Source organism: Acinonyx jubatus, chromosome C1, assembly GCF_027475565.1.
Source record: "Acinonyx jubatus isolate Ajub_Pintada_27869175 chromosome C1, VMU_Ajub_asm_v1.0, whole genome shotgun sequence".
In the NCBI taxonomy this organism is placed as follows: domain Eukaryota; kingdom Metazoa; phylum Chordata; class Mammalia; order Carnivora; family Felidae; genus Acinonyx; species Acinonyx jubatus.
Window position 1 is genome coordinate 41,942,742 of NC_069381.1, and position 20,392 is coordinate 41,963,133.

Genomic DNA, 20,392 nt, shown 5'->3' on the forward strand with positions numbered 1-20,392 from the left:
GGAAGAGATAACTCCATGTGGGTATGTCAATGGAAAAGACAAATAACAATGATATAGAAGAGAGGAAGAACTTCTGGACAGATGTCTTTGAGGAAATGAAAACATGTGGGACTTGGCATTATGCTGCTCAAAGTGTGATCTGTGGATTAGAGATGGAGTGTGAACAGCTTGTTACCAGTTTATGGTAGAAACTGAGAGTAAATATTTAGAAACCTTTATTGCAAGTTGATAGAAAAAATTTAGACTGTAGGATCTAATAACGAAAAGTCTGACCTAGCATTGTCAAATTCATAGAGACAGAAAGTAGAATGGTGGTTGTCAGTTGGGTAGAGGAGGAGAGAATAAGGGGTTATTGTTTAATGGGTACAGAATTTCAGTTTTGCAAGATGAAAATAGTTCTGGAGCTGGTGGTCGGTGGTAGCACAACGATGTGAATGTACTTAGTGCCATTGAACTGTACACTTAATAATGGTGAAGATGGTAAAAAAAATTATCTGGGCTTACATTTTGTATGTCTGCTTTTAAATTTAATTTGTTCTAGTAATTAGTCTTTATTGCATTTTGCTAAAATTAGGTTTGAGATTGGAAAAAAAAAGTCCTTTATTTTATTTTTTAAATATTTAAAAATCTTTATTTATTTTTGAGAGTGAGAGAAAGAGACAGTGTGAGTGGAGGAGGAACAGAGATAGAGGGAGACACAGAATCCAATGCAGGCTCCAGGCTCTGAGTTGTCTGCACAGAGCCCTACACAGGGCTTGAACTCACTAGCCCTGAGTTCATGACTGGAGGGGAAGTCAGATGATTAACTGACTGAGCCACCCAGGCGCTGCCCCCCACCCCCCTCCAAAAAAAAAAGTCTTCCAGCATAGGTAGTTTGAGAAGAACTAAGGAGGGTTTGACCTCAGTTAAAAGTCGAATGGTTCATGCCTACTAAGGAAAGGAAGGCAGAATGTAGAAGCAGAGTTACAGGCAGAGCAGTCAGAGGTTGACTAGAAGTCATGGTGGCTAGAAGTCATGGTGACTGGTGGGGAACTTGTAGATGTTCTCTTTTTCTTTTCTTTTCTTTTCTTTTCTTTTCCTTTCCTTTCCTTTCCTTTTCCTTTTCCTTTTCCTTTCCTTTTCCTTTCCTTTCCTTCTTTCTTTCTTTCTTTCTTTCTTTCTTTCTTTCTTTCTTTCTTTCTTCTTTTTCTCAGTGAATTGGTAGCAAAATCATCAGTTAAGTGAGGATGAGGGAGGAACGTTTAAAAAGAGATGTGAAATAGTCATCTAGTAGGCTGGGACAGTGTGTGGAATTGGAGAAATGTAGTAGTATAGCTAAACATTAAGGGTCTATTTGAGGATAATGATTATCAAATTTAAAGAGAGCCAAGTCAGTATGATTCTGGATTTTTTTCCACTCTCCCCGGTTTTGCTGCAGGTTCAGGATTAGATTTCATCAGGTGAGTACAAGGAAAGGATTGAAGAAATGAAGGCTAATACCTAGGCTTTTGTTTGTTTGTTTGTTTATTGAGAGAGAGAGAGAAAGAGAGCACGTGTGTGCATGCAAGCGTGAACAGGGGAGGAACACAGAGAGAGAGGGAGAGAGAGAGAGAATCCGAAGCCAATTAGTGCTGTCAGCTCAGAGCCCAATATAGGGCTCAATCTCAGGAACAGTGAGATCATGACCTGAGCCAAAATCAAGAGTAGGAGACTTAACTGACTGAGCCACCCAGCTGCCCTGGAATGATTTTCATGATGGACAACAGAATCTAAACTCAAGAACTTTCAAGGAGGGAAAGTGAGGACAGAAGGGCCATGTAAGGAAGGGTGAAAAGATAATAGGATCAGCGGATTTTGAGTCTTGGAGAACGAGTTGAAGCAGTTTTGGAGTGGGGTATTAGAGGAAGAGAGCTAGAAATGAAGGGATTTGTGATGGGAGAGCCAGATAATTAAAATTGAGATTATAGAGGCGTTACAATGATTGGATATGATAAGATCTAAGGTAAGAGCATGGAAATGAGAGACTGAGGCAAGGGTGATCTCTAGTGGAGAAGAGCCTGAGAGGTGAGGGCATTGCAAGAATTACCTAAGAGGGCACAGATCACCCATAATTATGACAATGGTAGTAAATGACAATGAACCAGAAACGCAGGGTCTATAGGTTACAGAAACGAGTTAGTGCTCTAATTTCCTGTTATGACGTAATATTTAAAACTCTTATTTTTTTAAAAGGCTAGGATTTGAGGCTCCTTTAAGGACCTAGCAGGGGGAGAACCCAGAGGTCAGGCGCGCGGTCGGGACTCCTCCGCTGAGTCTGCGCAGTGAGAGCGGAGGCGGGGCCAAGCTCAGGCTCGCCATGGGGGTGGGCCATGCGGGGGCGGAGTCTATGCTCCGGATCGGGCTGCGGCTGCGGCTGCGGCTGCTGCACTTCCAGCTTCTGAGGGAAGGAGGCCGAGGCCTGGGCCAAGCCCGGAGCCGCCGCTCCCCGGAGCCTCCTGGAGCCTCCGCGCCGGCTCAGCCTGGGGGCGGGCTCAGGCCCAGCCCGCCGCCGAACCCAGGACAGAGGCTGCACGCCCGAGGACCAGGCCGGCGCAGCCATGGTGAGGGAGCCAGGCCTGCCTAAGCTGCAGCCGCAAGCCACCCTAGCCCCCGCGGCCTGCCCCTCCCTAGCTCTGATGTCCCCTCTGCCCCCTGCCTTTACTTCGCTCCCTTGTTACTACCCCCTCGGCGCCTCGCTTCTCCTTCCCCCTGTTCCCCAGCCACCTGCTGGGGTGACATACCCCCCCATCACCCCAGCGCTCTCCTTCCCGGTGACACCCTTTTTTATCACCTCCAGTGACAGCTTTCTCTGTCCCCTTTGCCGCCCCCTCCTCGTCCTTTAACCCGACCTTCCTTTTCTCTTACCATTTTACCTTTTTCTCTGTTTTGGGATCTCTACTCCTCTCTTTTTCCTCCCTATTTTCGCTCCTGCTCTTGGCTCTTGCTTCTTACTCCCTTTCATCATTTTATCTCTACTGCCCCCTCCTCTTCGTATCCTTTCTCCCCTTCGTCCTCTACCAGCCACATTTCCTCTCCCCCTTAATCGGATGTCCTCTCTCTCCCGCTCTCACAGCTGTCCCCATTTCCTTCTAAGGCTTCAGGGGTCTATGCAGAAACAATTCGAGGGCGATTGCTTCCCAGGAACAGTGGGGCTGGTAGATTCATAGGCTTTCTTCTTCCTTTTCTTTTTTGTAAAGGGAAAGGAGGAGATGGGAAGTATTGGGGAGAGCCTGGACGCCTTATTGCCTAATGTTATTGCAAAACCTGGGTGATAGTGTGTTTTGGAGTGAAGCATGGGGTGAGGGCTGGCATCTGTACTATGACCTTTTGAGATATCCAGCCTTTTGACAAATAATTAAACATGTTTTGAAATGTATTTTTATCTGTGTGTCTTTTAGTGTGGAGGTACAGTTTGGGAAGTTTAAAAATATTTATTTACAGGCTTGACTGTTGCTCAGAGCAAATGGTTTGTGTTTGTTTGGAGGCAGAGACCAGGGCATCAGAAAACTGAAAATCAGGTTGGCAGATTGTGACAATCTCTTTGATACCTTCTGATACCATTGTTTGTTTTGCTCTTTCTGTCTTTGGTTGGGAGACCCTGATATTTGCACATTTTCTCCTTCCTGTTTCAAAATAAGTTGAGGCTTCAGTTGGTTTTTCATTGAGTTGGGTTACACATGGTTTGCAGTACATTTAATGAACACATTGCCCTATCATATACAGCAATCTAAATTTTGGTCCCTGGGAGGAATAAGACATTCCTGATAGTCATGTTCTCCTAGGAGGTTAGTCAATTTTTGTTTTTCCTCCATTCGTTTTAGGAAAGTGGTTTATTATAAAATCATTTAATCTGGGAACTTCCCCTAACTGACTACATTTTTAGGTTATTCTTTGTCTACCTCTACAACAACCCTTCACATATAAAAACCCATCACACTATCTTTGTGTGTTAACCTGTTTCTCCCCCTGAAATGTGGGTTTTTCTAGGCAGCAATGTGCCTTACTTACTCCTGTTGTTCCCAGCCCTCAGGCCACATACATGGTTGAATGATTCACTTTGTGGCCTCGTTTTCCTATCTGACAAGTATGATTTTAAACTGAAATTTGAGGCAACTAGGGGACTACATAGAGAGAGTGAGTTTGAGAATTTTATTTTTGGTTCAAAAAATAAATTTAGTAAGATGGGATGATCACTTTAGAATAACACACCAAAGAGCTGTCCTGCCTAACACACCAAATTTCTAGGTTTTTCGAAGTGTTGGCCCTCCCACTGAAAATGAATTTATGAGAACAGAGGGAGAAGATTTAAACTCTTTTTGGGTGTTTAGGATCCAGAAGTGTCATTTGAGCTGGGCCTGAAAGATGAATGTGATTATGATAATTTGGGGAAGGCACAGAATGCTTTGTTGTGAATGTGAGTAGAAAGCAATGAGAGTACATTGTAGGTAGCAGGATCATCTTTCTTTAGCATGGAGAGATGGGGAAATGAGGATGTGTAGTAGGAAATGTAACTAGAACGGTATATCAGGATGACAGTAATTTCAACTTTGCCTGTAACTAACTTGATTTTCTTTACTTGTTTAAACACATACATACAGGGGAAGGGTGTATGTCTGGAAAAAGTGAAGAGAATGCAAAATAATAGCTTATGAGCTAAGAATTGTCTTTAGAGGCTACTCTGTTTTCTTGTGCAATATATGTAGTAGGCAGTGAGTAAATAGAGTTAAACATTATAAAGCTTTGTATTTTAGATTTTTCAAATTTTTCACTGTTGTGTTTTGAATAGTTGTCTAAGACAAGGGTTCTCAGATTTTACCATAAATCAAAATCAGCTGGAGGGCTGTGCCGCCACTTCCTGAGTTTGATTTATCAGATTGGAATCGGGCCTGATAGTTTACATTTCTAACAAGTACTCATGTCATGCTGATGTTTCCGTTTTGTGACCAACACTTTGAGAACCTCTGGTTTAAGGTGTAGTTCTTTTTTTTCCTAATTTTTTTTGAGTGCCATTGACTGTGTTGGCACTGGGGGTATTACAAATAACGGAACAGATATGGACCCTACCTTTTTGTATATTGTGTGTGTGGACAATATAGACATCAAGCAAAAAGTAATTTTAAATGTGAAGAGTGCTAAGAAAAGTTGTGGGATCATGGTAGGGGGTAGTCAGGGCTGGCTTCTCAGAGGATTTTACTTTCAGGAAGGAAACCAAAGGATTAAGTTATAGGAGTTGTATTGTGGAAAACCACATAGAAGGAATAGCACAGTAAATGACCTGTGGTGGTACTCTCTCTTGCCTCCTTAACTCTGCATATCCTGCAGTCCTCAGCTCAAGGAACTCAGGGAAACCTCATCTGCCCCACTAACCCCTCAAAGAAAAATCCTAAGTCACAACCCCTCCATTGTGTAACCAACCCTCTTTCATAGAATACATATGAATTGTAATTATGAGAACTAGTCATAAATGCTAAAAAGTAATAAATCAGGGTAAAATATAAAATGACATTGTATAGTTGACCCTTGAACATTACCCTTGGGGGCATCAACCCCTGTGCAGTCAAAAATCCCAATATAATTTTTGATCCCCAGAAACTTAACTACTAATAATAGCCTATTGTTGACTGGAAGCCTTACTGATAACATAGTCAATTAATATATATTTTGTATGTTGTATATATTTTATACTGTATTCTTATAATAAAGTAAGAGAGAAACAATGTTACTAAGATAATCATAAAGAAGAGAAAATACTTTTTTTTAAGTTTACTTATTTTTGAGAGAGATGAGAGTAAACAGGGGAGAGGCAGAGAGAGAGAAAGAGAGAGAGACGGTGCAGAACCTAATGTGGGGCTCAGACTCATGAACCATGAGATCATGACCTGAGCCAAAACCAAGAGTCAGATGCTTAATGGACTGAACCACCCAGACACCCCAGGAAGAGAAAATACATTTATAGTATCGTACTGTAAAAAATCTGTGTATAAGCGGACCCACAGAGTTCAGACCCATACTATTTAAGGGTCAAAGGCATATGAGTGTGTGGCAACTATTTTAGATAGTCTAGTTAGGCTAATATTTATTGAAAATGATTGTGTTAAGTACTTTATATATTTTATCTCATTTAATCATCATAGCAACCCAATGAGAAAAGTACTAGCTCTGTGAAGGTAGAGACCATGTTTTGTTTGGCTCACAGTTGTATCTTTAACACTCACATAGTGTCTGGTGCATTTTAAGTGCTCAATAAATATTTTTTGAATGAATGACTTTGGGGATGATCATAAAGTCAGAGAGGCATTGTTGAGAAAGGAATGTTTGAATCGGGGGTTTTAACAAGTGGGATTTTGTTGGGTAGGAGTTTGGGAAGGAAGGCCATTCTTGGCAAAGGGACCAGCTTGAGCTTAAAAACTAGGACAGAAGCAGGCATGATGTATTCTGGGAAATATATGGCTTTACTATTGAGGGTGCAGGAGATGAGACTAGGTGAGCCTAGGGTCAGATCATGGAGGACCTTGAGTCATAAGCTCAGGAGTTTTCGCTTCACTATAAAGACCCAGAGTGCCTTGAAAGGTTTTCTTGTGTGAAGGAGTATCATAATTAAGAGATTTTGAAGGTTATCACTCTAAATCAATAATGAAACATGATGGGGGGGTAGAGCTATTGCACTAGTCTAGGTGAAATGTAAGTGTATTGAACTTTCACTCTAGGCTTATTGTGGTGGTGATTTAAATTGGAGGAAGGAGAATATAAGGAAGTAAAATGTGAAGATCTGGCATACACTTTTTGGCTACGTGAATTTTCCATAGAGGCATTAGTGTGGAGTTGTAGAAGCACAGACTCACTAACAGCTTTGCAATTTTGCTCACTGGGCCTCAGTTTTTATATATATTGCCGTTAAGGATTTATGAGAATATTGAAACAGTAAATTTACTCTACCAAAGACTTTATCTATGTAGAGTATGTCTTCCAAAGGTCATATATTAGGTCACCGAAAGAGAATTAGTACTTCCCAACCTTATTTAATTTTTTTTAATGGATTTTGTGTGGTATAAGAAAGGAGAAATTTTGGGGTGCCCGGCTGTCTCAGTTGGTGGAGCATGTGGAACATGTGACTCTTGATCTCATGAGTTCGAGCCCCGTGTTGGGTGTAGAGATTATTTAAATAAATAGAAGATTAAAAAAAAAGTAATTTTAAGTAAAATATACTTTATTTTTAAATTATGTAGTTTAATAATACATTGAACAAAACATATTAAAACAAATTTCAGCCTTTTCCTATTTAACAAATGACACGTTAATTAAGATAAAGCACTATTTGTCATTTTAAAATGAATATATTGCAGTGTAGATTGAAATTATGTTTGTGGCATCAAAATAGATACGAAATGACTTTTTAACCTTAAATTTGGAATCCTTGCATTTTTGTACTTAAAAAATCAAAAGGTTTTGTGCTGTTCTGTTTTATTTCTAACAACTTAAAAGAATTTTTTTAACTTTATTTATTTATTTTGAGAGAGAGAGAGAGACATTGCACACAAGTGGGGGAAGGGCAGAGAGAGGGACAGAATCTCAGGTGGGCTCTGTTTGCACTGATGGCGCAGAGCATGATGGCGGCCCAAACTCACAGACTGTGAGATCATGACCTGAGGCGGGATCAAGACTGGATGCTTAACCAACTGCGCCACCCAGGCGCCCCTGTTCTGTTTCATTTCTAAATGACAAAATAAAAGGAACGGTATTAAGCTGCTACTTGCAAGCCTGTTTCCACAAATAAAACATTGGAAGTATAGTTCATTTCCAATAAATGAAGAGTCAAATTGAATATAGCTATTACCACATTTCTTGTTTTTTAAGTTTTTATTTTAATTCCAGTTAGTTAACATACAGTGTCATATTATTTGCAGTTGTACAATTTGGTAATTCAGCAGTTCTGTAAATCACCCTGTGCTCATCACAGGTGCACTTCTTAATTTCCATCACCTATTTAACCCAAACCTTAACCCTCTCCCCTCTGGTAATGGTCAAATTGTTCCCTAAAATTAAAAGTCTGTTTCTTGCTTTGACCCTCTCTCATTTTTTTCCTTTGCTTTTTGGTTTCGTTTCTTAAATTCCACATATGAGTGAAATCATTTGGTATTTGTCTTTTTCTGACTTATTTTGCTTAGTGTTATACTCTTGAGCTCTAAGGCAAAGTTTCATTCTTTTTCATTATTTTTTATGGCTGGAGATATAGATATCTCACACGGTCTTTATCTGTTCATCAATTGATGGACACTTGACACTTGGGCTACTTCCATGTCTTGGGTTGTAAATAATGCTGCTATAAACATAGGAGTGCCTGTATTCCTTTGAATTAGTGTTTTTGTATTCTTTGGGTAAGTACCCAGTGGTGGGATTGATCGTTGGGTAGTTCTGTTTTTAACTTTTAAAGTGATACTTCGCTCTTAATTTTAACAACATGGAAAATAGTAGATATTTCAAGATTTTATTGTGTACAGAACATACGTGGTATGCATGTGAATTTATGGACTCTACCATACTTAAGGAGTCTGCAGTTTGGGTCCCGCTAGTTTATAGTGGTCCTATAGTGTTGCTAGGGCTGCACAAATTGTACTGTAGAGCTCAGGTGGCAGCTATAATATGGACAGCAATGGGTCTACGAAGATCTGTATCCTGGGTACTTGGCAGTGTCTAGCACATAGTAGGGTTCAGCAAATAGTTGTTAAATGAATGTGTTTTGCATATAGTACTAGGACCCTTACTATCTTTTAATCTAATGATCTAATCATTTTATGAGAAAAGTCTGCATGCTCAGTAATACTGAGTACACATTATGTGTTTTTTGTGCTTCTGAGTTTTGTTTACACTGTTCCTTTTGTCTAGGATGCTGTCTTCTTTCTTGACTTTTTGACTTTGAGTGTCTCCTTAAGACCTATCTCCTTTGTGAAGCCTTCAGTTACCTCCAGGCATCCTTGGGTTACTCCTTTCTTTGTGTCTGTCTTGTACTTTGTATTGTTTGTTAAGGAGGGTGGCTGCCTCTCCAGATTGTGATCTCTCTGAGGACAAGGACAGTAGTGTTTTTCAACTTCATGTTTTAAGCATTTAGCATAATGCCTGAGACATAGTAAGTAAATAAATATTTGTTCAGTAAAAGAGTATGTGTACTTTGTAGAGAATTGCCTAAGGTAATGTTAACTGAGATGTGAGTTATGAAAAGGAAAGAAAGATGAATACTCTGCACAGGTCCCCTGAGAGGAAAAAGAAGTTTGATGAGCAAGAAATGTTGGATCAGATAGTTTCTCTTACTAGCCCCCAAGAGGTGCTTTTGAGCTAGAATAAATGTTTCTGTCCAGAAGAGTTCAGCAGGAAGACTTGGGGAAGAAGCCAGATGATTTTGAGATGAATTGCCAAGCAATGTCTTTTTGTATACTTTCCAATTATTTGTCTATAATTTGTGGAGATGTCCTTCCAGAGAATAGCATATTTAAACACAGATAGTAAAGAATCAGTTACTGTTAAATCTAGAGGGGTGGTTAATTATTTAAACATTTTGTTAGCTCTGTGTAAAGATCTTTTGTTTTTCTTTTCCTATCTTTAGTTCTCCCTTGTACAAACATTTTTCTTAGCTCTCCAGCATCTTAATGCCTGTTCAATGTCATATTCTCCTTTTCTAAGGACATTTTTTAAGCTTGAATGTTCTGGGTTATATAATGTCAGGGTTTTTTTTTTTGTTTTTTTTTTTCTTTTCATAGACCTTGTAACCTTTGGCAAATCATTTCACCTGTGTATGCCTTCATTTAAAAATTTCTCAAATGGAAAAGTTATGTTTAATCTTCTCTGTGATCCCTTCCACCTCTTAAAAAATGTGATAAGATTCTAGCCAGTTAAGGTAAGTTGTTATATAGTAGATACATTCTGTTAGCTATAGTACTAAGGGGTCAGGGCACTTGAGCTCTTAATCTCCATGAATATATTACCAACTTTTCACACCCCTTCATTCCATTATGTTAAAATTTGAATAGTACTGTAGTATTTTAAAGGCATTTTCATATACGTCCCATTTATTCTTCATTACCATTTTGTGAAGTAGTCAAGATAGAAGTTTAGCATCAATTTTACAGGTAATAAAACTGAGAAGTTAATTTATTTTCCTGAGATCACACAGCTAGTAAGTAGCAGAGCCAGAACTGACTGCAGGCCAGTGTTCTTTCCATTATTAACCTGGCTTCTCTGTTTACCATATTATATTTCAAAACTCATGTTAGTAGTTAGGAGAAAAATAATGCTGAAGTATCTGTTTGAATTAGCGATTCCTAGGATCTATTCATATGTTCAGTGATTACTGACCTGAATTTTTGTTTTGTTTCTTAGACTGTTTTATTACAGGAGTTAAAATGGAAGAGAAGGGTATTTATTTACCTTTCTAGGCCTTGATCTTTTTAAGTAGAACTCTAGCTCCTTGCCCTTTAGCACATAGTTGTTTGCCACAGTGGCCAGGCCTTGAAGTGATACATACAAGAAGCTTGTCTTATCTTTGTTTTCATTTGGCATCCAGGGATTTAGAAAAATAAGACCCTATAGTCCATGCCAAATAGTTCTATAAATCTGTACCCTTAGGCACAATATATCTGTGCCCTTGGTATTACCTTCCTTCTTCATTTATAAAATGATTGTGTTTGGGGAAGGAGAAGGTAAAAGGTTTAGATCATATCTAAGGTTATCTTAGATGTTTATTGCTAGAAGTTTGACTTGGTTGAATCAGTAGTAGAAAATGCAAAACAAACAAACAAACAAACAAAAAACCCCAAAACCAATAAACTAAGAAGAGATTTCCCATGGAGTACTACTAAAATAAGGAGTCAAAGATTGTCCAGTATCTGAACTTTCTTATACCTGTGAACTCAAATGACACTTGTGTGCCTTTCATTCCCAGTCTTTAATTTCAGGCCTGGACTTAGGACTTAATATTTCTCTGTGGGCATACAGTCTTTTTATCTAGGAGTTAAAATTATCTCAAGTACATCTAACAATAAATTTGTGCTTGATTGTTCGTTTGTTCACTCAATAAACATTTAGTGCCCACTGTAATAGGCATTACTTTAGGCTCTGGGAATGCAGCAGTGAATAAAACAGTTCTATTAAGTTTATCTTCTATAATAATAGGTAATATTTACTGAGCAGTTAATATATCAGTCACTGTTCTAAGTGTCTTCCACTTAGAATTTATTTAATTCTGACAATACTCCTATGATGTAGGTACTGTTATTGTCTGCATTTTGCAGATCATGAAACTGAAGCACGGGGAGATTAGGTACTTTGCCTAAGATTTTATTGTTTTGTGAGTGGAAGAACTGGCACTTTAAACTAGGCAAGCTGACTCTCAAACCACCACTTTTCAGAACAGTATTACACAATCCTTCAGGGAGATGTCAATAAAAATTTTATTTTTAATCATAAAATTGTCAAGTTTGTAATCTTTGTAGTCACCTGGTTTTTGTCCCAGTCTTAAGAAAAAAAATCATCCAGGGATACAAAAAAAAAAAAAGGAGCACTATCAGAGCCATTTTTCTTCTCTTGGAAGATTTGTCAGATTTAGGAACATTTCAGGTATGTTGAGCCTGACTCACATGAGTTGGAACTGAGACAGCTACAAAAAGCCAGGATCCTAAAATGTCTACACCATTAGTGAAAAGGTAGCATAAAAAATAAATATCTGTTTGGGGTGCCCAGGTGGCTCAGTCAGTTAAGCGTCCGACTTCGGCTCAGGTCATGATCTCACGGTTCGTGGCTTTGAGCCCTGCGTTGGGCTCTGTGCTGACAGCTCAGAGCCTGGAGCCTGCTTTGGATTCTGTGTCTCCCTCTCTCTCTGCCCCTCCCCTGCTCACACTCTGTCTCTCTTTCTCTCAAAAATAAATAAACATTAAAAAAAAATTTTTTTTAAAATATCTGCTTGATGGTGTAGGGAGACAAAGAGGGTTATTTGTCTTGACATGGACTCTGCATGGGAAAAATCTCTCGAGAATTTACAACCAACAACCTGCTGTCCTATGTGTCTGAAACCTAAATTTATATTACTTGCATGAGATCATGGCTAGTAAGAAGGGAATATTTACTGAATAATTACTCTGTCAGGCATTGTGTTATGGGCTTTGAACATACTTTCTCACTTCATCCTGACAACAGCATCATGAGGTAAGTACCAATATTACCCCATTGTACCAAGGACAGAACTGAGGGTCAGAAAAGCTAGATAGTTTACAGTTTAACACCACTAGAATTCAAATCTAGGTCAGTATTCTTCCTACTCACCATAATGCCTCTGGAAAGGGTACTTCATGTTTGTCCCTCAGCTGCCGTATCTGTAAAATAAAATTTGCAATATTTTCCCTTTCATTTCGTAAGACTGTTGTGTCAAATGAAATAAAGAATATGAGCTTCCTTTGTTTACTGTAAGCCATTGTTACCAGCATCATCCATAAAGTATATTTTTCTTATAATTAATCAAAAGAGAGACCTCAATATTCAGTGATCCTGAAAGCCCACAAGTTCTGTCTTAAGGAATTAAGGCAATTTTGATACTTTTTTGTATCAGATGTTTCCTGAAGTAGTATCGTTAGGAGAAATAAAATAAGTTTTGAGACAAGTTACCATCCAGTAATTTACTAATTCATTCAAGAAATAACTTATTGGATGCATTTTATGGGGCTTTCAAGAATGAAAGAAAAGATGCCTGATCTCTTTCATTTTTTGTCATACCAGCAGTAGTGGAAGCCACAGTGCCCTCCAACAGTAGACTATAATTGTGATAATAGACAATTCCCAGTGTCCCTCACCTTCCCACTTGGTAGGAATGAGTGGGCCACTACTTAGAATATTGAAATGCTGCTTTGCCATGACCCTGGCAACATAGTAACAGATGAAGCTTTTAAATTTATAAAACAAACCAGCCTACAAAATACATAACTAAGTCATGGGAAAGGGACTGAGAATGCCTTTCCTCGGAGTGTTGTATAGATGACTAAATATTTCAAGGAAAGAGAATATAAGGAAGCAAAAAAAAAAAAAAAAAAGAGATTAAAAGAAAGCCATGAGAAGGTTTAGGAAGAGCTAATGAGTGTCAACATGAGCTTCCTCAAAGACAGACCCTGTAGCTTCCAGAATCCCTTGAGTAATGAGGTCTCTTTTTTGGTTAATTACAAGGAAAAATACACTTTATGGATGTCCCTAGTAACAACGTCTAAGAATAAAATAGTATATTCATATCCTTTATTTCATTTGATTCAATAACCTTATGAAGCGAAAGGAAAAATATTATAGGTGTCATTTTGTTGATAAGGAAGCTGAGGCACAAAATGAAGTGCCTTTTCCAGAGGCTAGTAGGAGGAATACTGGACCTAGGGTTTTAAACAGCAATAGATAAGGAGGGATCCTCTTGTTGTTGGGGTGGTATGGAGCTAGGTTCTGTAGAAATGGAAAGCCATCCAAAAAGATACACTGCTATATAAGACATATGTCTTTTATGGGGGGGAGAGAGAGAGAGAGAGAGAGAGATGATATCTCGGTAAGACATTTTCTTGCTCTTAGAAACTAGTACTTGCCACAAAAAGTAGTCAAGTGGAAAAAGCTGTTTTGAGGAACTATTCTTTTTTTTCCTCTGGCTTCATTATCCCACACCCCTAGCTGTGCCATGTTCTTATAAGAAGCAGTGTTTCAAAAGCAGGGAATCTGCTTACAGGTAGTTCACGTTTTCACAGACTCAAGTAGACAGGCATTTGCTCTGTGCCAGAGTAGGGGATATAAAAATGGGTAAGGCATGGATCTTAACTCTAGTCGTTTTCAATTTGTGAGACAGAAAGCTCCTCCTGATGGATGATGAACTGTTCTAAACATCCTTTCCTAACTCCTAGGGGCTGGTAAGTGATGCAGTTCCTCAGACTTCTCATTTTTATATCTACATACGAGAGAACTACTTAGTGTGTAATTAAGAATTACTGCAACTTAGGGGCACCTGGGTGGCTCAGTTGGTTTCACGTCCGACTTCGGCTCAGGTCGTGATCTCATGGTCTGTGAGTTCAAACCCCGTACTGGGCTCTGTGCTGACAGCTCAGAACCTGGAGCCTACTTCGGATTCTGTGTCTCCCTCTTTCTCTGCCCCTCCCCTGCTCATGCTCGCTGTCTCTCGCGCGCGCGCTCTCTCTCTCTCTCTCACAAAAATAAACATTAAAAAACCCCTACAATTTAGTAATCATAAGCTAAAGTTACCAGATTATGAGTTAACTGAAGACTAGTCTTTAATGAACAAGTTTGACACCTGGAAGCGTTGCAAAGCTCCTACTACATATGTACAAATGTAGCTTGTTGGATTTCCTGTAATTTCTTGAAAGAGAGCTTTGTAATCAGTATATCAATAGTCTTGAGTTGGTACTTTTTTATTGTTGCTAGTTTTGTATCTTAATTATGAACTGTCCTTAATTTAACTTTATTATTGGTATCATTTGTTGTGTTTTATTTGTTAAGCTAGTGTGTGGTAATGTATATTTGCATTAATAGTACTCTCCACATAAAAGTTTCCCAATTTAGGGGCACTTGGGTGGCTCAGTCAGTTAAGTGCCTGACTCGATTTCAACTCAGGTCATGAGGACCTGGGATCAAGTCCTGCATTTGGCTCTGCACTGACAGCGTGGATCCTGCTTGGGATTCTGTCTCTCAACCTCTCTCTGACCCTCCCTTGCTTGTGTTTGCTCTCTCTCTCAAAAAAAAAAAAAAAAATTGAAAAAATTGAAAAAATTTCCCAATTCAGACTTTGACAATGTATTGTTAATCAAATAGGAAACATTCATTTTCTTGTTATTAAAACATATTTATAAAATTTCCTTGTAATGATACTTAATTGTTAATTTCCCCCTGGAGCTTGGGAACCAAGTAAGCTGTGAATTTTTTTTGCCCCACCTAAGTGAGCCACAAACAAAAAAATTTGAGAGCTACTAACTTTCTTTGGATTCATAGTCTAGAGGGGGAGACAGCCATCTAAGAAAAAGTTATACAGTAGGTGACTATAATAGAACTATATACAAACTGTAGTGTGATTACATCTGTGTGTGTTTTGGTATATGAGGAATATCATGGAGGAGTGGGCATAATGTACTGGCTTTTGTAGAAGGAACAGGAATTTGATAGATGGACAGACGGGAAAGGGCATTCTAAGAAGAGGGAACAGCATATATAAAGAAAGGGAGGCATGGCTACCACTGGTAAAATTCCTTCTCTGAACATCAGTTTCCTCAACAGAAATAATGTCTATTCTCCTTAACTCACAGAGTCATGATGATTATTTTGAAAAGGTTTTATAAATTGAAGTGCTAGCTATAGCACTTCCTTCCTTCCTTCCTTCCTTCCTTCCTTCCTTCCTTCCTTCCTTCCTTCCTTCCTTCAACATTTCCAACATTTGAGAGTCTTTTGTGTCTCTTGTAGGTAATGTCACGTCAAGACCTCTTTTGACATCCTTTCATTCTAGTCATTCTTTTCCTCTGTTTTGTTCCTTCAAGGCCCTGCTCTGTAATATCTAAACACAGGTGCAGAAGAGAAGATTTGTGTATATACCTAGCTTTAATAGTAGGAGAAATTCTTTAACTGCTTATATATAACTGTTTAAATTGTGACCTATGTATCTATCTAGTCTTAACAGTATCCATGGACCATAATCCCCACAGCCAAAAAGTCATTTCAAAATAAGTGTAAGTCTTTATTTGTAAATTGTGCAACATTGTGAAGTAGAAGGGAGTTCACAGATCTGCTTCTCAAAATTCTCTTTTTATTTCCTGTCTGCTTCCCTTATACATCATAGCTGCTCCTCTGCTTTTCTTCTGAAAACCCTCCTAAGGCTCCCTTTCCAACAGTCCATCACTAGCAGATGGTAAAACCTGTGGGGAATGTAAGACTACATTGGGAAAGGGTATAAGAGCAGTGGTAAGAAGTTACATTATGGCCAACTCAGGAATAATATGTGTGCCCATGCACGTGTGTACACATACATGTTATCATTCAAAATTAAAATATTGTTACTGAGTCCAATCAAATGTCTGTTTTAGTTTGAATATGAAACTATTATATTGAAAAATATCGTCTCTGATAAAATGACAGTTTCTTGGTTATTTTATAATACTCAAAAAGCAGAAACAAATACAGCTTTTTTGGTTTCCATTAATTTTTATTTTTGTCTTTTTTCCATTTTTAATAATTTGATATATTCAGAAGACCATATGAAACATTTATGTAAGTCATGAAACATAGTAAACAAATACCTAAAAACCTAGTATCCCAAGTTAAGAAATAGAGCATGACCACTGCCATTTTTTTCCCTGTGTGCACCATTCCTTTATGCCACTTTCCCTACCTTTGAGGTATCCTCTATCCTATTTTATTTCATGTCTTTCCCTTGCTCTTCTCTGTAGATATACGACAGCATATTATTTAATTTGGAGGCAGCTCTCTAATCTTCTGAAATGCTTTTCAGGCAATATAATTTCCTATGACTGTATAGATGTTTAATTAAAATCCTGCTGCATATATTTTTTATTTAACTTAGGTTAATACTTTATTCTTAGTGTTTTGCCATGTCTTTAAAATTTACTCAGAACCATACATATTGCTGTGTAATATTCTACAGAGTTGATACACTATGATTTGCTTACCATTTCCCCCTATTTTTTTTAAAGATTTTATCTTTAAGTAATCTCAAAACCCAACGTGGGGCTCGAACTCACAACCCCGAGATCAAGAGTCATGTGCTCTACTGACTGTGCCAGCCAGGCACCCCTCCCCCTATTTTAGACATTTGTATGTGTCAATTTTTTTTTTTTTGTCAGAAAAACTGTGATCAGTCCCTTTGTGTAAATACCTTTGTTAATATCTCTGATCATTTACTATTTTTTAGGTAAATTCTTGGATGAAGAGGTACTGGATCAAGAGTGTGTATGTTTTAAAGACTATTATTAAATCTTTCATATCCAGAAAAATTGTGCCTGTTTACACTCTGACCAGCAGTATTGGAGAAGACCAATCTGGGCAAACTTTATTTGAATAATTCACTGTGTCAGGATTATATCCTGTTCCAGAAAATACCATATTAACCAAAAAAATGTTTAAAAGAGCTGTGTTGTTCTTTCATACTGGAAATTGGTGTTTTTCCTATTTGCTATAGGATATTTTTTCAGCCGTTGTTCAGGGACCATGTCATTCTGCCTGCTATACTTGTGATAGTTAATTATAGGGCTTAGTTAATCTCTACTGATCTATCACTCCCTCTGAGAATTTATCTATTCTTACCATTCAGTTGTCACCACTAGGGGATGCTAATTAAATCTGTATATTCAGCTCAGTTCTTTCACCAAAGCATTAGTTCCTTTTCTGTACTTGCCTAAGCAGACAGACTCCATGACTACAACAAATTCTTCTGAAGAAGTAATCCTTTGCCTAGTCTTGTCAGTTTTGTCAGTGAGGTTATGTGAGTATTAATCACTATTTCGTTTTTTATTTTTATTTTCTAACTTTTTATTTTGACAATTTAAGACTTATAAAAAGTTGCAAAAATAATACAAAGAATTCTTATGTAACAGTCACCAAAATTGCCCAAAATGTTAGCATTTTATTCCATGTGCTTTATTGTGCTCCCCTCTTGTTACACACACACACACACATACACACACACACACACACACACACACACACACACACACACATTTTTTCCTTCCTGGTTAACTCCTTTAAATCTTGGAGTTGTTTTTGTTTTTGTTTTTGTTTTTTTTCCTTTTTATCTCAGCTTCCCTTCTTCCTACTTCCCTTCTTCACCTTAGGGTGCTATATAAGATAAGAAAAAGAGCATAATATTTGAAATTATATACCTTGATTCAAAACTCAATTCTACCACATTCTAACTGGATGAATTTGGTCATATTCTTTCTGAGCTCTGGTATCATCATATACAAAATGTCTGTTATACCAGTCCTCAAGACTGTTGTAAGGGCTAAATGAGATAATGTGTGTCAAAAGTATGCTATATGATGAATGTTGGTCAGTCCTTCAGAGAACATTTGCCTGTTTAGTAGAGTGCCAGGCATTGTGGTAGGTACTGGTGTTCAGAAATACTTACTTCATGTTGTCAATTCTTTCCTCAAATTAGTTTTTACTTTTGGTTGTTTTTTCCGTTTTCATTACCTCTACCCTAATCCACAGCATCATCACCTCATGTCTGAGCCATCGTAACAATCACTGGGTCCCCAAACTGTTTTTTGGAATTTGCATCAGTGCCAAACTAATAATTGTTCTGAGAGATGGTATGGTATAGTGGAAGAAGTATGGACTTCATTATCAACAGATCTGGGTTTGTGTCTTGGCCCTACTTCTTAGAAATATTGTGACACTGGACAAGTCCCTTTACTGGTTCTAATTTGAATCTCTTTTCTTTCTCTTTCTTTTTCTTTCTTTCTTTTCTTTCTTTTTCTTTAAACCAGCAAATGTCAGGGACTGTGCTGGGTGCTAGGAATATAAAGCAAACATTAAGGGGCATCTGGCTGGTATAGTCGGTAAAGTATGCAACTCTTGGTCTTGGAATTGTGACTTTGAGCCCCATGTTGGGTGTCGAGATTACTTAAAATCTTAAAAAAAGAAAAGCGTTAATAGGTTCCTTGAACTTAAAGAACATCACGGTCTGGTGGGGGAGACACACAGTGATTAATAACTGTGGTTAACATGGCATTGTAAAAGAAACCTAGATTTGGAGTCAGATATAAGTGGCAGCTTGTTATGTAGTGATTAAAGCACAAAATTAACTTTACAGTCAGATTGCCTGAGGTCTAGTCCTGGCTTTGCCACTTCTTAGCTCTATCATCTTAAGCAGATTACTTAACCACTCAAAACCTCAGCATCCTCATCTTTGTAGAATGGAGATACTGATAGAATTTAACTTACAGAATTCTCATGGGAAGTAAATGAAATTATATATGTAAAGTGCTGACCATAGTTTAGGCATATAGCATATATTAACAAATAGCATGAGCTCAATAATTATGATTGTGATACTGTTATAGCTTAGTGGGTAAAAGCTTAAAAAGCTTAAATCTCATTCTTGTGTTAGGAGTCCCAGTTGAGTAACCTGTTGCCCATGTAAATATGAGGAAGATGTTTAACCTAAATCTCAGTTTCCTCATTTTTAAAATGCATCTTGTAATGGTGCTTGATTCATAGAAATTGAAAGAACTCCTGTATCTAAAAGAGCTCTGAACCAGGACCTGAGACTTAGTGTTTCATGAAAAATAGCAGTGGTAATTTTTATTCTTGTTCTGCCATCTGCTGGCTGTTTTGTCTTTGACATGTAAATTAATTTTTCTGAGCCTCGGTTTACTTACTTTGTTCAAAACAAAGTTGTTTTGAGATTGCAAGCATGTATAAAGTAGTTACGTTAGTGCCTGGTACCACACAGCTGTCATTCAGTACATGATAGCTGTTGTTATGGTGCAGTTTAATTTGTCAGGTGCTGAGAGTAAAATCTGCTTTGGAAATTAACAAAGACATCACAGAACTTGTGATGTTTGACTGAATTTTGAAGGACATGTGAAATTTTACCACATAGAAGTACTAATCTAAAAAAAGACTCAGAGGTATCTAAGTGCCTGTCACAGTGCTTAAGGAACAGTGTTAAGTAGTAGGTTGCATTAAGTTACACATGGTTTAGTGTACCTGGTAGGTAGCATATTTGGTGGGAGAAGAGAACAGTGGAAAATGAGAGTTGAAAGGAAGGTTGGAGCCTGTTAGTAAAACATTTTGAATACCTTGCTGAAGTGTTTACACTTTATTCTTAAGGTCTTTGTTTTTCCAACTTCTTTTTTTTTTTTTTTAAAGTTATTTATTTATTTTGAGAGAGAGAGCGAGAGAGCATGAGTTGGGAAAGGGCAGAGAGAGAGAATCCCAGGCAGGCTCCACACTGTCAGCTCAGGCCCTATGTGGAGCTCTAACTCACGAACTGTGAAATCATGACCTGAGTCAAAATCAAGAGTCAGATGCTTAACTGTCGAGGCCACCTGGGCACCCCTGTTTTTCCAACTTCTAACAGCAGAGGAAACTAAATTTGCTGTGGGATAGGAAAGGGAATTTTTAGAAACTGGTGTTACAAACATTAATTTCTTGATAACTTGTTTTGTCTTAAAATTCATGCAGTGTTTGCCCTCTACATCATGTATTTGTTTCAGTACAAAAATATTTGAAGTCACGTATTGGTTACATAATTCCCTCTCTGCCATCCTCCCATACTCTTCATCCCCTCAAATAATCTTTGGATATGTTTAATGTTCTGTGATGTGCCAAGTTTATTCTCTAGCTT

General features: G+C 38.1%; 1 protein-coding gene across 1 annotated transcript in view; it reads left to right on the forward strand.

Annotated features, from left to right (window-relative positions):
• The first annotated feature begins 2,345 nt into the window (after nucleotides 1–2,345).
• ZYG11B (zyg-11 family member B, cell cycle regulator) overlaps nucleotides 2,346–20,392 on the forward strand; it is a 91,137-nt gene continuing 73,090 nt past the window's right edge. The window contains exon 1 of the mRNA XM_015086232.3: nucleotides 2,346–2,579. Coding sequence (XP_014941718.2) covers nucleotides 2,577–2,579 — 3 coding nt within the window. The 5' untranslated portion in view covers nucleotides 2,346–2,576. The remainder of the gene's footprint in view (nucleotides 2,580–20,392) is intronic.